Here is a 14,948-nt window from a genome sequence, read left to right as displayed (position 1 = left end):
TATACTGCACAGAACACCAGGCTCGAAATTAGAACTGGTGTACAGGAATTCTAGAGGTATGGCTTACTAGCTGTAGAATACAGAAATCACTTGTTTTCCAAATCTGTTTCCTTGTTTGACAAATCAAAGTTATATTAGTTGCCACATCTATACCTCAAGGGGTGACATAAAAAGCAAATGAGATGTGTATAATGAGGAACTCCATAACTATAAAGCACTACATAAAACACAAAATGTTTATTGTCACTATTAGCAGTAGTACAAGAAAGTAGTAGTTAAAATACATTTACAGCAGCATAATTTTCCTATGATGTTTTACTTAAATAAATAAATTTTACAACATTCACATGTCAAGGTAAACTGAACCAAGATTAAAAAAAAAAACAGTCATGGATACTATCCTTATGTGGACTACCTAGAATCACTGCATTAAGACAGGACTGCACTCCCCAGTCTCCTCAGAAGCATCAGGGACACCTACAGTTGACCCACGGATTCAGAATCTCCAGGACTGAGGGTCTGGGAATCTACATGTGTTTTTAGTAAGCATCCTAAAGTGTTTATGTACACAGACAATTTGAAAACTGCTGCCTCACAAAACTTTCGTCCTCATAGGCAAGGCTGAGGAGCATAAAACTAATATTCCTATTTCTTCAAACCTACCTTAGCTAGAATTTGTAAACATAATAGTACATTAAGGTCAGGCAAAAACATCTTCAAAATGAGAGCTACTGAACTTGCTAAATCGTCAGACTATTCCATTACCTGACTCATTTCCCCTTGAGACAGACAGACACACAGAAAAACTTACAGTTGGCAAAACCATTTAGAATCTCAAACAATCTATTTCAAGGTCCTGACAGGAAATCACTTAATAAATCCATCAAACCATTAGTAACTGGCATTGAGACTCAGAGGTAAAAGCCCCTACCCACTACAGAATCCTAACAAAAATATTTAGAAGACAAAAGGAAACGAATATGAAAAAAACGATATAGACAGATGAACAGACAGGCTCTGGATTTTGTCACTGCAGTACGCAGCCAGAAAAACTGTCCTATTTGCTAATGATGTGGCTACTATCAGGAGGGCTTGGCAAACTTTTTTCTTAAAGGTCCAGATAATATTATTTTTTGCTTTGTGGACCACATGTTCTCTGTGAGAACTATCCAACTCTTGCCATTATAGCATGAAAGTAACCAGGGATGATATGCAAACAAATGGGTGTTTTATCCTAATAAAACAAAGAGAGGGGGCTTACTTATGACCCCCTGGAATAGTACAAAGAAAACAGATCTCAGACTCAGTAGACCAAAGGCCTCTCCATATACATACCTAATATGGGATTTAATTAAATCTTAGATTCAGTTTTATTTTGTTTTGCTTTTTTATGCATCTGTAAAACAAAGATACCAACTATCTTGTAGGGTTGTTGTGAGAATAGAAAATGGTAAAGTTGAAACCCCATGGTGTCTGGCATACAGTGGGCAGTCAATAAATGTATTAATGATTGCATAAGGAAGTATCACTAGAAGCTTAACTACAAAACTAATACAATCCTGTAATAGTCATGCTATTACTCAGGACCTAATATCATGCAAAAGAGAGAAGGAAGAACGGCATTCGATATAACCCCCATGATGAATGAGAACTTTTCCCTTAGTGAGTATAATGAAATTGTTCTCCTTCTTGATCACTGGCAGCCTTGCTACAGCAATGTCAAGATCAAGGAAATACAATGGCTGTTAGATACCTGTGACAAAAATGTAGAAATTAATTTCAAATGAATTTGCAGCCAATATCAATAGCCCCTGGTCACAAGAAAACCCTCCATTTGCCCTCTCAAAAGACAGCTGGAATGGAAACATGAAAGAACACCGCATCTCTCAGCAGGTTTGCAAAGCAGAATTTGAAAAACCTCTTCAAAAGCCAGCCCACTCTGATCTTTGCAATTGATGTCTGTCTCACAGGAGGGCCAAGCCACCTGGAAACAGCCTAGATCAAGCACCATGAACCAAGAGGACAGGTCAGAAGTTCCCCGCAGCAGGCACCTGTAGGGCCATGGATGTGGGGAGCCAAGGGGAGAGAGTCAAAACACATAGCAACAGCTGTTGGTGCATATGTCCATCATGGAGCCCCTGGAATTGCACCCCTTTAATACCGTATCAAAGCAAAGGTAGGCTTCTCAGGCTTCTCAGGGAATTTAACAATTAATTTGAAAGTCTTTGGAGCAAAACAAAAAGGAGCTCATTAAGCGCTTCCTCTCCTGATATCCAGATGGCTCCTGGTCCTCCACAGAGAACTCAGGGATTAAGGGAGGAGGCGCTATCGCACTTTCAATTCCAGTGGTAACTGGATCACGTTCAGCAACACAACACAACACAACTCATGAAAAGAAAACCAGAAATGCCTGAATATCTGCCCTGAAAAAGTAAAAGCGGGAAGAAATATGTTTCTTGCAAGCCTTCTCTGGAAGTACTATCTGCAGGGCAATACCCCTATTATCAGCCCATAACATATTTCCTCCCTCTCAATCCTACCCACCCAGACTGCAAGAGACCCAGAGAACGTCTCTATCTGCAAAAAAATAAAAACTAACCCCCACCCTAAAACTGAACATTTCTCAGTTTAACTTGCTCGTAGTTTTTTTTTCCTTACACAGACATCAGCTGAGTGAATAGCAAATTAACCGTCAATACTCAGAAAGATCATTAACTCATTAGAATCCTCTGACCCTTTTCTCTAACCAAATATGGTCAACATTTTATTTCTCCAAAAGCCTTTGTCTTCAGTAACCCCTTAGCTCTTTTTTCCTAAATCATTAATTCTTCAACAAAAAAGCATTTGATCTATTGAATTCAACAGAAATTTAATGAACTCATTCAGTGTGCAAAGCATGTACAATAAATACACATAGTTATATGGATTTAGAAGTATAAGGCTTAGTTACTGCCTTCAAGTTGCTTCCAACCCAGCTAGAGAGGTATGTAAAGACTGGTTAGCAACCTGTCCTAGAAAGTCAATTTGGGGCTCAAAATGAGAAACAAGCTGGTATAATGGATAGAACATAGGTTCAGGAGAACAAGGTTCTCCCCCCATCTCCGTGACTTGCCACTGTATAGGCACATCAACCCCTTTTTGTTAAGGAAGGGAGATGGTCTCAGTGACACTGAAAGTCCCTTCCACAAGTTTCTGAATGGTAAAGACAGTAAGAGTGTTTAGTGAAAGAGGACTTTTTTAAATTTTACATCCCCCCCCCAACCTGTTACAAATTATCCTTACAGGATGAAATTTTAGATTCAACTAAAATTTTCAATGAAATTTTAAACTTCTCTGCTAAGTTAGACTAAGGTTTTCTCCAGTTGTACTTCAAAATCAGAGCTTGCTTTTTTATTCTACTGAAGACTAAAACATTCTTTTCTTTCATTGTCCTACTGGGGCTAGGCCAAAACAAGAGAAGACTGAAATGGGACGTACCAGGGAAGTCGGCTATTCAAGTTAAAACTGGCCTAAAGCCAAGTGTAAAATGCCAAGAAAGCAAAGGCAAGACTCACGCTCCGATCTTTCATCCATGTGACCAGAGTAGATACTCTGGACTCATCAAAATACTCAGACTGGGATGCAGCTCTGAATCTTTGTACCCCAATGTGGCAATCTAAAATAAATCCAGGGTGCCTGGGTGGCTCAGCCGGTTAAACATCCGACTTTGGCTCAGGTCATGATCTCACAGTTTGCGAGTTCGAGCCCCGTGTCAGGTTCTGTGCTGACAGTTCACAGCCTGGAGCTCACTTTGGATTCTGTGTCTCTTTCTCTCTGCCCTTCCCTGACTCACACTCTGTCTCCCTCTCCCTCAAAAATAAACATTAAAAATTAAAATAAAAAAGATAAAGAAAATAAATCTAGTTTCCACCCCCAATCAAGTTCAAAGTCCAGGAACAATATGGCGGCAAGGAAAGGGGTCTACCACACAAAATACTTCTACTGCTTAAGTGTCCAACAAAGAGCAAGAGCCCGGCTAGTTAGCAGGGCTTCAGGATTTGATTGTTCAGCCTGGGCTGGAAGAACAGAAAAGTGAGTTTATGAAAGTCTACTAGATTTCAGATGGAAGGCCACACACAGGGAAGGGGCTGCAAATAAACAGAACAGCTGGTAGCCGGTTAAGCACTCACAGACAAAACCGGAAGAGATTCCAAGTACAGAGACTGGTTTTAATGTAAACAAATTGCATAATAAGACTGTGACCACTGGTAAAGTATACGTACAAGAAAAGCCAATCATTTTTTTTTTTTTTAGAGTCTTCCTATGTGTTGAATGCCTTTTGCCCTCCAGATCCCCCAGCCACACTCTTCTGCCCTGCTTTATGCCCTGGGGCCTGGCCTGTAGGGAACACATCACCAGGTCCCCTGCCCTCTCCCTTCTGATGGAGTTCAGCATACAGCAGGCACTGGCAGGAAATGGGAGGGAAAGAGGACAGTGAGATCTGGATATTTTTCCATCTACTCCTTCCACCAAAAGCACCTCTACTCTCAAGGCTCTTCATCATTCTTTCCTTTGAGTTCTGGCAAAACTTCCCTCTTGCCTATTTATGCGTAGGGATATTAGTTAATAGCACAGGATAATGAACTAGCTCCTGTAGTTTCCTTAAACCCTGCAATATCTTGCTGAATAAATAGTACCTTGATTAAACTCTCTTCAAATTATCCAAATTGGCCATGCCATCTGTTTCACTGACCAACTCCACAAAGGCATGAAAACACGTACTTAGAATCATTAAAATAGTATGATACCAATACAGGACTAAACAGATCAAACGGAACAGCCTCCAGAAAGACATCTTTGTATTAGAATATAGAATGTGATGAAGGAGTGTTTGAAATGAATGGAAGTGGTATGAATCGTTAGATGTTATTTGGACAACCAACCATCTAAGTGGAAAACAAAAGAACGAAGATACAGTCTCTCGTAGCGAGGATAAAGATTTTTATTTTAAGCCATATAAAATCTAGAGGGAGAAAAACATTTATTAAAGATATTTTTATTGAGGGGCATCTGAGTGGCTCAGTCGGTTAAACGTCTGACCCTTGATTTCGGCTCAGGTCATGATCTCACAGTTCAGGAGTTGGAGCCCCGCATTGGGCTCCACACTGACAGGGGGGATTCTCTCCCCTACTCCCTCTGCCCCTCCCCCTGCTAGCTCACTCTCTAATAAATAAACAAACTTTAAAAAAAAAAAAAAAAGATTTTTTTTTGAGTGACTACATCATGCCAGGCATTGGTCTGAGAGCCAGAACCTGAGCAGTCAGTGAGATAAGCTTTGGGAGCTTCCCTTCTTGTAGGCAAAGGGGGCTGAACGAATATTCGAGAAAAGCCTCAGAGCACTAGGGTGGAGGATGAAATGGTGATGGGGCAGGAGAGTGGCTGACAAAAATCTAGAGTCTGAAGCCTGGGGAGTCCAAAAAGTCTTCTTGGAGGAAGTAACATACTAAGCTCCAAGTGAAGAGAAAAAGCTGGCCATTAGAGAGGGAAAGGACAATCAAGGATGAAATCCTCCAAGATTTCAAGAACAAACTTGGTGTGTCCAAGGAACAGGAAGGTGTTCAGTATAGGTGGACCAAGGAGTTCCATGTGCTGTGGAAGGAGAGGTAGGCAGGAGCTGATCAGAGAGGGCTTTGTGGCCAGAATAAGGAGGCTGGGGTTTTATTCCACGTCACAGGAAGCCACTGGAGGGTTTCAACCAAAGACAACATGATCTGATTTGCCTTTTAAAAAGCTCTATGGAGATGCTCAATATCATTAGGAAATGCAAATCAAAATCATAATGAGATACCCTTGGCACCTAGTAGACAGCTATTTAAAAAAAAGAAAGAAATGTTGGCAAGGAAGCAGAGAAACCACAATTCTTGTACCCTGTTGGTGGGAATGTAAAATGGTGCAGCCACCGTGGAAAACAGTTTAACTTTTTAAGGAACTGTCAGAGTCAGAATTACTATATTACCCAGCAGAGCTACTCCTAGGTTATAGGCTCAAAAGAACAACACAGAGGGCTCCTGGGTGGCTCAGTCGGTTAAGCATCTGACTTCAGCTCAGATCATGACCTCATGGTTTGCGGGTTCGAGCCCTGCATCAGGTTCTGTGCTGACAGCTCACAGCCTGGAGCCTGCTTCAGATTCTGTGTCTCCCTCTCTCTCTCTCTCTGCCCCTCCTCCAATCGTGCTCTGTCTCTCTCTCCCAAAAATAAACACTGAAAAAAAGTTAAATAAAAACTGAACATAGGAATACAAATACACACACACACACACACGTATATATATATGTGTGTGTGTGTGTGTGTATATATATATATGGATGAACGTTCATAGCATTAATAGCCAAAAGGTGAAAACAACCCAAATGTCCATCAACTAATAAACACACAAATAAGACGTAACATATCCATACAATGGAATATTACTGGGCCACTAAACGAATGGAATTCTGATATGTGCTACAACATGAGTGAACCTTGAAAACAAGGTTAGTGGAGTAAGTAAAGTGAAAAAAGCCACACACAAAGGCCACATATTGCACGATTACATTTATATAAAATATCCAGAATATGTAAATCCGTAGAAACAGTAAGCAGATAGGTGGGACAGGGAAAAGAACAGAACAGGGGAGAGACTGCTTAATGGGTATGGGGTTTCCTTTTCAGAACTAGTTCCAAAGGTTCTGGACCCAAAGACAACTGGTTCCACTGTGAATGCACTAGATGCCACTACAACATATACTTCAAGATGGTTAACTTTATGTTATGTGAATTTTACCTCAATTTTTTTTAAATAAGCAAGCTATATAGTTGTTGGCTTCTAGGACAGTGTTTTACTCAATATCCCAAAAATCTTCTTGATAACAAAATACCTAAAAATGCTAGATACAATATATTATTCTAACATACATGCCTAAGTTCTTAAGAAAGAATGAGAAATCCTCAAACACTGAAAAAACAAAAAGGATCCAAAGACAGGAGAGGCAATAAAGGTACAAGGCTTGTAAGGCACTCATTTGCCAAGCTCCAACAACCTTGAGAGGCAGGAGACAAGGCCTGGGGCCTGAACAAGATGGGAAGATGCATCAAAGACCCCAAATATGCAGCGGGGACACCTAAATGGCTACAACTGATATGTAAAATAAGAAATCTATGTATTGGTCTCTGCCTCTGGTTTCTAACAGAGAACTCCTAAATCCCATGGAATTCCCTGGGTGATAGGAGCATCTTTAGTTCTAATGAGGTGACTCGGTGGGCTCCTGGATGGGGGCTGGTCACCAGAGAGACCAAACCATGATTAGAAGCTTGGAACATCAGCCCCATCCTCCATCCTCTGAGTAAGGAGAGAGGCTGAAGATTTGAGGTAATAATCAACATGCCTACATGACAAAGCCTCCATAAAACTCCAAAAACAAGGAGTTTAGAGAGTGGGTGAACACATCCATATGCCAGGAGAGTAGTACATTCCAACTCCATGGGTACAAAAGCTCCTGCAGCACTTGGAACCATCTGGACCTTCGACTTATCTCTTCACCTGACTATTCACCTGTATCCATTGTAATACACTCTATAATAAAACAACAAATATAAATGTTTCCCTGAGTTCTGTGAGGCATTCTAGGAAATTGTCAATCCCATGGAGAAGATCGTGGAAACCCCCAGTTTACAGCTTGTCAGTCAAAAGTCTGGGATACTCAGGCTTGCAACAGGCATCTGAAGTGGGGATGGTCTTGTCCTTAACCTGTGGAGTCAATGCCAACTCTGGATAGTGTCAGAATGGTTTAACGTGAGGGAAGAAAAAACACCTCACACACTTGCTCACACACTTGGTGTCATAAGTGTTGTAAAAAAAAGAAATAGTTTTCTTTTATGAGGGAATTGAGAGTACAAGAAAAGATTCCAATTCTTGTCAAAAGATTAAGAATAGCACTCCTCGTGAGAGCTCTATGTGTTACTAATGAAAAACATAAAACGAAGAAGAAAGTTACACATTCAGTAGGCTTAGTCAGGTGCCAGAACCTATTCAACTTCAATGGGACATGAGTGGTATTCTAATGTTGCTTTATACCCCAAGACTCCTTATTATTCAAGGCAACACACAGCCCTAAACTCTGGCATCAAGACAACGTATTAGCGTTCTCCTTGCAAAATGTGACCAAACATCTGTACCCGAACACTGGGACACAAAAAGGCATTTTGGTGTTGTCCAGGATGGCGCACAGTATAGAGCTGGATTCACATGTTTAAATGGAATGTTTCTGTGTACACTTTTAATGGAGGATTGTTTGCCACAGATGGATGAAGCAGGGAGGAAAGTCATAAATCATGTCATTGTAGAAGCTCTGAAAGGCTTGGGAAGACCACATGGCACTAGAAATACTGCTGTGGTCATTTCTTAAAAATATGATCTGTCCCATATTCTTACTTTGATATTTAACTTAAAAATTTTAGTTAACATGCTCATCACACGTAAGTCACAAAATTTATATCTGCAAAAACCTTGAATTATGGATTTTTTAAAAGGATTACTACAAAGGAACTATGTTTAATGATTAATTTTCCTTTTATTCTAATAGGACATTTTAATATTATCTTTTTTAAGTGTCCTCTTAGCTCTTCATATTATACACACAGAAATGAAGTCCAAGGCCAAGAATCCCAAGAATGCTTAGCAAAATATGATATTCCTATGTAAAAGATTCTAAAAACAATACACTTAAAGCCACTGTGCCAAAATATTGAGTTGTTTCTCAAGGAATATTACACTGATGTTTTGTAGGATGTTAACATACTCAGCAAATGAGGATTGTCTGGTCAAATATGTTTCAAAATGTTGGGTTAAAGAAAGATTCTTAGGCATCCTTACTATACTAATAAGCTCTATGAACCTCCAAGAGAAGAAACATAATAGGTAGTTGGTTTTGCAAACTTACTTGACCACAGAGGTCATTTCCCCCCATAGAATATACCGCAAGTGGTAAATGCAGTCTACAAATATTTCTTAGAATTTGGTCTTGCTTCTCTAGAGTTTATCATCTCAATGTCAGTTATATTGTCCTTCAGCTTATATCCCTTTTAAAGGTTCCCTTCTGCCATCAGGCCCACTCTGGCATGGCATATAAGGTCCTCAAGGACTTGTACAAGACCAGATCTTAACACTCCTCACCTGGAGCTTTATGCTCTCAAGCTGTGGTTTTAAATCCTCTTCTTATCCCTGTGTACCTGAGAGATAACACAAACTCAAATCCATTTACAGTGGGTGGAGAGTGGTGCAGAGTTCCTTAAGAAGTGTATCTGACTCCCTGCTGATCTCCGGAAGTAGGCATGCATAGATAGAGTTTGAGAAATGACTTTTTTTTTTTTGGCAACCTTTTAAAAATTTTAAACCATTCTGAGTTCATAGGCGGCACAAAAACAGACCAAGGCCTGCATGTGGACCACCGGCCATGGTTTCCTAACTCCTAAATTAGAGGAAAGCATAATCCAGGACATCCAAGACTTCCCACAAGAAGTACCACCGCAGAGCAGTGCCTGGCGGGGGCTCAGTCAGTTAAGTATCCAACTTCGGCTCAAGTCATGACCTCACGGTTTCTGGGTTTGAGCCCCATGTCAGGCTCTGTACGGACAGCTCAGAGACTGGAGCCTGCTTCAGATTCTGTGTCTCCCTCTCTCTCTGACCCTCCCCCACTCATTCTTTCTCTCTCTCTCTCTCTCTCTCAAAAATAAACAAACATTAAAAAATAAACAAAAACCCTCACTATTCTCTTTGCCCCTACCCCTGATCCCAATGTATGATAAACAAATTTATATTACAGCATCTAAAATATTTTATTTAAACTGGTTGTTGACCAAACAATCTTGCTTACTAGACATAAGTTCCCTGGGGACTAGGCCAACCTCCTGGCTTCTATATCCTTTACCACACTGTCATCACTCAATATGCTTGTTGAAAGGATGGATATAGAGACAACTTGTATATACTTAAAACAATTAGTGACTGAGGCACCTGAGTAGCTTAGTCAGTTAAGCATCCAACTCTTGATTTCAGCTCAGGATGATCTCATAGTTCATAAGATTGAGCCCTGCATCAGGCTCTGTGCTGACAGGCCTGGTTGGGATTTTCTCTCTCCCCCTGCCCCTCCCCTTGCTCTCCCTCTCCCTCTCTCTCTCTCCTCTTCTCTCTCTTGCATGCACACGTGTGCTCCATCTCAAAATAAACATTAAAAAAAAAACAATTAGTGACTAGTGCAGATTGTATACGACCAAGGCTATAACTGATTTAATGTTGTTAAATTATTTGTTGTGAGAGAATAAGAACCATGTCTAAGTTACTATTACATTTTTGATAAAATCATCCTGGCATGTCCTTGCTAAGTTTAGAAATCAACTGAAAATGAACTAGATAATATTAGTTATTCTTACAGCCTTGAGATGGAAGAAACCTTAAGAGACGGTGTGACTGACTGTCCATGAAATCATACTACACCTGCAGAAGCTCTATGTCTTCACGGTCTTCAGACCCAGGAATGTTCTCCATCAGTATGGCAGACATCACTCTCACATTCATTTTTGCCATATCCAATTCACTGTGCAACTTTCCAATCTGTGGAGAGCAACACAATCACAATGTGACACATAAAGAATGGTTACCCTGTTTTCTGCTACCAAGAGGACATTTGCTAGTAGAGAAAAGTCTTTTGCAAAATTTAATATTTTCAAATTTATATAAATATCTAATTGTTTTATAAATGTACAATCTATTATCTTCTCATTTTTTTAACACTTATTTACTTTTGAGAGAGGAGAGAGAGAGCACAAGTGGGGGAGTGGCAGAGAAAGAGGGAGACACAGAATCCGAAGCAGGTTCCAGTCTCTGAGCTGTCAGCACAGAGCCCGATGTGGGGCTTGAACCCACAAACCATGAGATCATGACCTGAGCTGAAGTCAGGTGCTTAACCAACTGAGCCACCCAGGCACCTCAACAATCTGTTACCTTCTAAAAGGACTTGAGATCTCTCATAATAAATCTAGACATCTGCTTTAAGAAAGTCAAAAGTGAATGGAAAAAAGTCAGATTAGAACCAATATGGAGAAAGGAGAAGGTGACTATTACGGGAACCTGGACAAAATGGCAAATGTCAGCAGCAAAACCAATGGGAAGAAAAAAAAATTAGCATTTTCTAGTTCCCATGGTGTTAGAAAAGGGAGGAAAAAAATCGAGAGAAAAACTTTTTTTCTTCTTGCATTAAATTCTAAGAGAAATCAATCACATGGATTTTTATAGAATACTGAATAATTCAAAGTTTTAAATGATAGTTCCCTTATAGCAAAACATAAATAAGTATCAATAATAACTGGTTATCTGGGTCTTTGATAAACAGATATAGACAACAAAGTAAATGTAATTCAGTTGGCCCAGTTAATGCTAGAAATAAGGCTACCACTTACCAAAGTCTTTGGAATGGTATATTATAGACAGTCCTAGTAGGATCAACAGGAATCGGCTAGTCAACACAAGATCCATTCCACAACCTAGTCTCCACAAAGACAACCACTAACCAAGCACAATGGTTAAGAGCTTGGGCTTTAGAATCAGACAGAATCCACAGGATTCATTCTACTTAGAACTGAACCATGATAAGTCACATAGTATCACTAAGCTTCAGTCCCCTCCTCTGTAAAGGGAGGGTAATAATGTGCCTCCCTCCACCAGCCAATGTGAAGAACAAACAAACTGCATATGAAGTGCTGATAACTTAGAGTCATCAATAAGTAGAGTTGTCACTGTTGTTACCTGTTCTGGGACCAATGTAATAGTAGAGCTCTTGGGAACAATCACAGTAGGAAGAACTGGTGCGGATGGAACAGATGATGGCGGGTTCGAGATGTGAGCAGTCTGCCAATGTGAAATATGGAAATATTATTATTGGAATTAACACAGCCACCCCAAGCCCAGCTTTTCTATTCAGATGGCTCAATTGCTCCTCTCAACTAAAGTCCTGGGTAGAGGGTGTTGGCCCAAAGTCGATTGTCAAGTGTCCAACCTAACCAGCATTTTGAGAACAGTACTAATAGTGTATCCATAACAAAGTATTCAATAAAAGATGGCTATTACAATTACTAACTAAATTACAATAAATAAAGTGCTCTTAGTTTATACCAAGAATCTACAAGATAAATTGCCATGTGAGATTATTGCCCTCTCTTTAGGTTTTTAAAAAGAAATCCTAAATCAATTCTTGTCAAGTCTTTTTAAGCCATGACTGGCAAGACATCTCCTTTCTCCACTAATGAATGCTTCCCCGAGGCAATGCCTCATTTCCAACCTTGAGTGGAGAACCCGAAGCACAGGGCTCAGGCCAGTGTTTTGACATTAGGTCCACAGAAGTCACCTAGAAATCTTGTAAATATGGGGAGTTTAATTTAGCCGACAGTAGAATATGCCTAACATGCTCCCATATTATATATACCCCAAAGCACATACTGAGCAATTGAGTAAGAGGTCCTAGGCCACTACTATATTACACTTTGGAAGAAAGAATAAAAGGGGTGTGGTGAGCAGACTCATGCAGGTAAAAGGTTGGGGCAGGTGGCTAGGGGCCAGGGAACAGCCTGCACAAGTAGAAGAGTTAGCCTTCAGGACAAAGCCTCCACAAAGATCAGACTTCAGGTATACACATGAACTACTTTTCCATCAAGGCAGGACTCCTCAATCTACAGAAGGGAAGAAGGACTGTTTTTCACACTGTGGAAATTACAGCAAGAGCTGAATTATAATCAGTACTCAAAGTGTTACAAGTTCAAAAGCTAATTTGCAAAAATTATTTGCAAACTTGAGAAAGAACATATGTGAATATCCAGAAACTCTTCCATAGACACAGGATTAATAACAAGTTTGACAGATGACTCCCCATGGTGGAGACCCTTGCCTGTCTAGCACAAGTTCTTTCTTTTGAAAACGGCCCCCTCCTCTAGTCTACCCAAATGATTTCCCTCTGGAGCCACCTGTTCTTATATGATCTCAGTTAATTTGTTCAGAAGCAGAAGACTGACCCATGTTGGTCCCTTTTCCAAGGTTTCTAAGCTTGGAATCTGAAAAAGTTAAAGCTCTAACATGAAAATTTGAGAGCTAGGTCTACTATGTGGGAAAAGATAGTCTGCAATGAGAAACAAGTAATGACATTTGAGTGCCTGGTTCTCTGTTTTAAAGATCCAGTTAACACCAACTTCTTGTGGCTTGGTTATTCTAGGAGATATTGCAACAGCCTTCTTATAAATCCATCTTTTTGTTTAAGTTGGATAGAGGCAGAGTTGTCCCTTTCTAAGAGAAAAGAGTCATATAATAGACTATCTTATTCTGTAGCAGTTGAAGAAGGGCCTCCTACCTCTTGTCTTGCTGTTTCAGCCTCTGCATCTGAGGGAGGAAACTGAACACCTTTCTTAAGAAGGTCAAGGTACACTTCTTTCACTTCACTTACATCCACACCTCCTGGGAAACCTTGTGACCAAGTCTGAATTCAAGAAATCATTCCAGAGTTAAAACAACAGCAAAATCAAAACACAATTTGTAAGCTGGAGACAGAAAATGAGAGATTGACAATTCTGTATCCTCCTAAGAGAAAGTTGGTTTTGAATGCCATGGACAAAAAAAAAAGTTTTCAGAGACTAAAATAATAATAAATTTTTAATCATCAGATTCCCATGCCTCAGCATTTTAATGAAACCCTGGAATAGGTACTACTGTTTTTTGCTGTACTGAATCCAGAATAGACAGATTCTAAAATAGCATCAGTAGGTCCTTTGCCAAATAACTTTGAAAGCAGTCTGTTATCTACTCCAGAACAGTTTCCCTATCTGCCAAATAAGTATACACATCACTCTCTTATCAGACACGAATAAAACAGAAACTGAGAAAAAGTACAGAAATAACTAAAAATTCTTCAGAAATAGGGCACCATCCAATACCAATAAATTACTATTACCTGGAAAATAAAAGAGTGAGATGCTTTCTGGCTCAATCCTAGGTTTGTAAAAGGGTCACTAGACCGATCAGGACGTACATAATTACAGTTCTAATCTTAGAGGCCTTCCATCCCATAAGGCATACAATAGACTTACCTTAATGAAATTCAAGATTCTATTCTGAATGTCTAAGGGCAAGGTGTATCTGGGGTTCAGCAGCTTAACCAGACTATCTTTAACGAATTCCTTCTTCACAATCAGAGACTGGAAACTTGGACCACAGTTCTGCATGCACATGTCAATAAGCTAAATTAGAGAGAAAATTTAAATTTAATTATATCTCTCTGGCAAAACCACCCTCCTACATAGAAGGTAAAAATCGCTAAGTAATGATTTCCACCAGCATCCTAATTAAACAGAATTTACGGTCTACTAAAATAGATGATAAAGCATGAGGTTCTAGGAATGTGAAGAAGTAGAAGGCATGATGTAAGTGCTCAGAGGGACAGATTTCTTGGGGAGTCAGGACACAATCATCAGAGCATTAAAACCATTAAATACCAGTACTTGGTAGTAAATGCTAAGGGCCAAATGTAAAGTGCTACAGACACATGGGCTACAGACTGGATGACATTTGTCCTAGTTTTTCCAGGGAAGTTCTGGTATATTCTTGTTGTCCCAGCTTTACTAATGATCTTTTTCATTCTCAAAATTGTCCTGGTCTGGATGATAAATTACACAGTCATCTTAGCTACAGACCTTTATGGACAGGTAAATTAGGGCCAAGTGATAATGTAGGGCCAGGTGGTTTTAAGACTTTTGGAAAAAGGTGGTCCTAAGTTGGGCTTTGAAAAATAGTTAAGAAAAAATGAATGTAGAGCTATATTCTAGGAAAGCAAATGGTATCAAAATACATACATACATACATATAGGTGACAAAGCATAGGAGATCTCAGAAGGA

General features: G+C 39.8%; 1 protein-coding gene across 4 annotated transcripts in view; it reads right to left on the bottom strand.

Annotated features, from left to right (window-relative positions):
• TOM1L1 (target of myb1 like 1 membrane trafficking protein) overlaps positions 1 to 14,948 on the bottom strand; it is a 48,081-nt gene that overhangs the window by 22,015 nt on the left and 11,118 nt on the right. For all 4 annotated transcript variants that reach the window (XM_049636453.1, XM_049636452.1, XM_049636455.1 and 1 more), the window contains 4 exons: positions 14,144 to 14,293; positions 13,411 to 13,536; positions 11,820 to 11,921; positions 10,512 to 10,628 (listed from right to left, as the gene is read on the bottom strand). In XM_049636453.1, the coding sequence (XP_049492410.1) occupies positions 10,512 to 10,628; positions 11,820 to 11,921; positions 13,411 to 13,536; positions 14,144 to 14,293 (495 nt within the window). The remainder of the gene's footprint in view (positions 1 to 10,511; positions 10,629 to 11,819; positions 11,922 to 13,410; positions 13,537 to 14,143; positions 14,294 to 14,948) is intronic.

Source organism: Panthera uncia, chromosome E1, assembly GCF_023721935.1.
Source record: "Panthera uncia isolate 11264 chromosome E1, Puncia_PCG_1.0, whole genome shotgun sequence".
NCBI lineage: Eukaryota > Metazoa > Chordata > Mammalia > Carnivora > Felidae > Panthera > Panthera uncia.
This window is presented reverse-complemented; position numbering and strand designations above follow the sequence as displayed.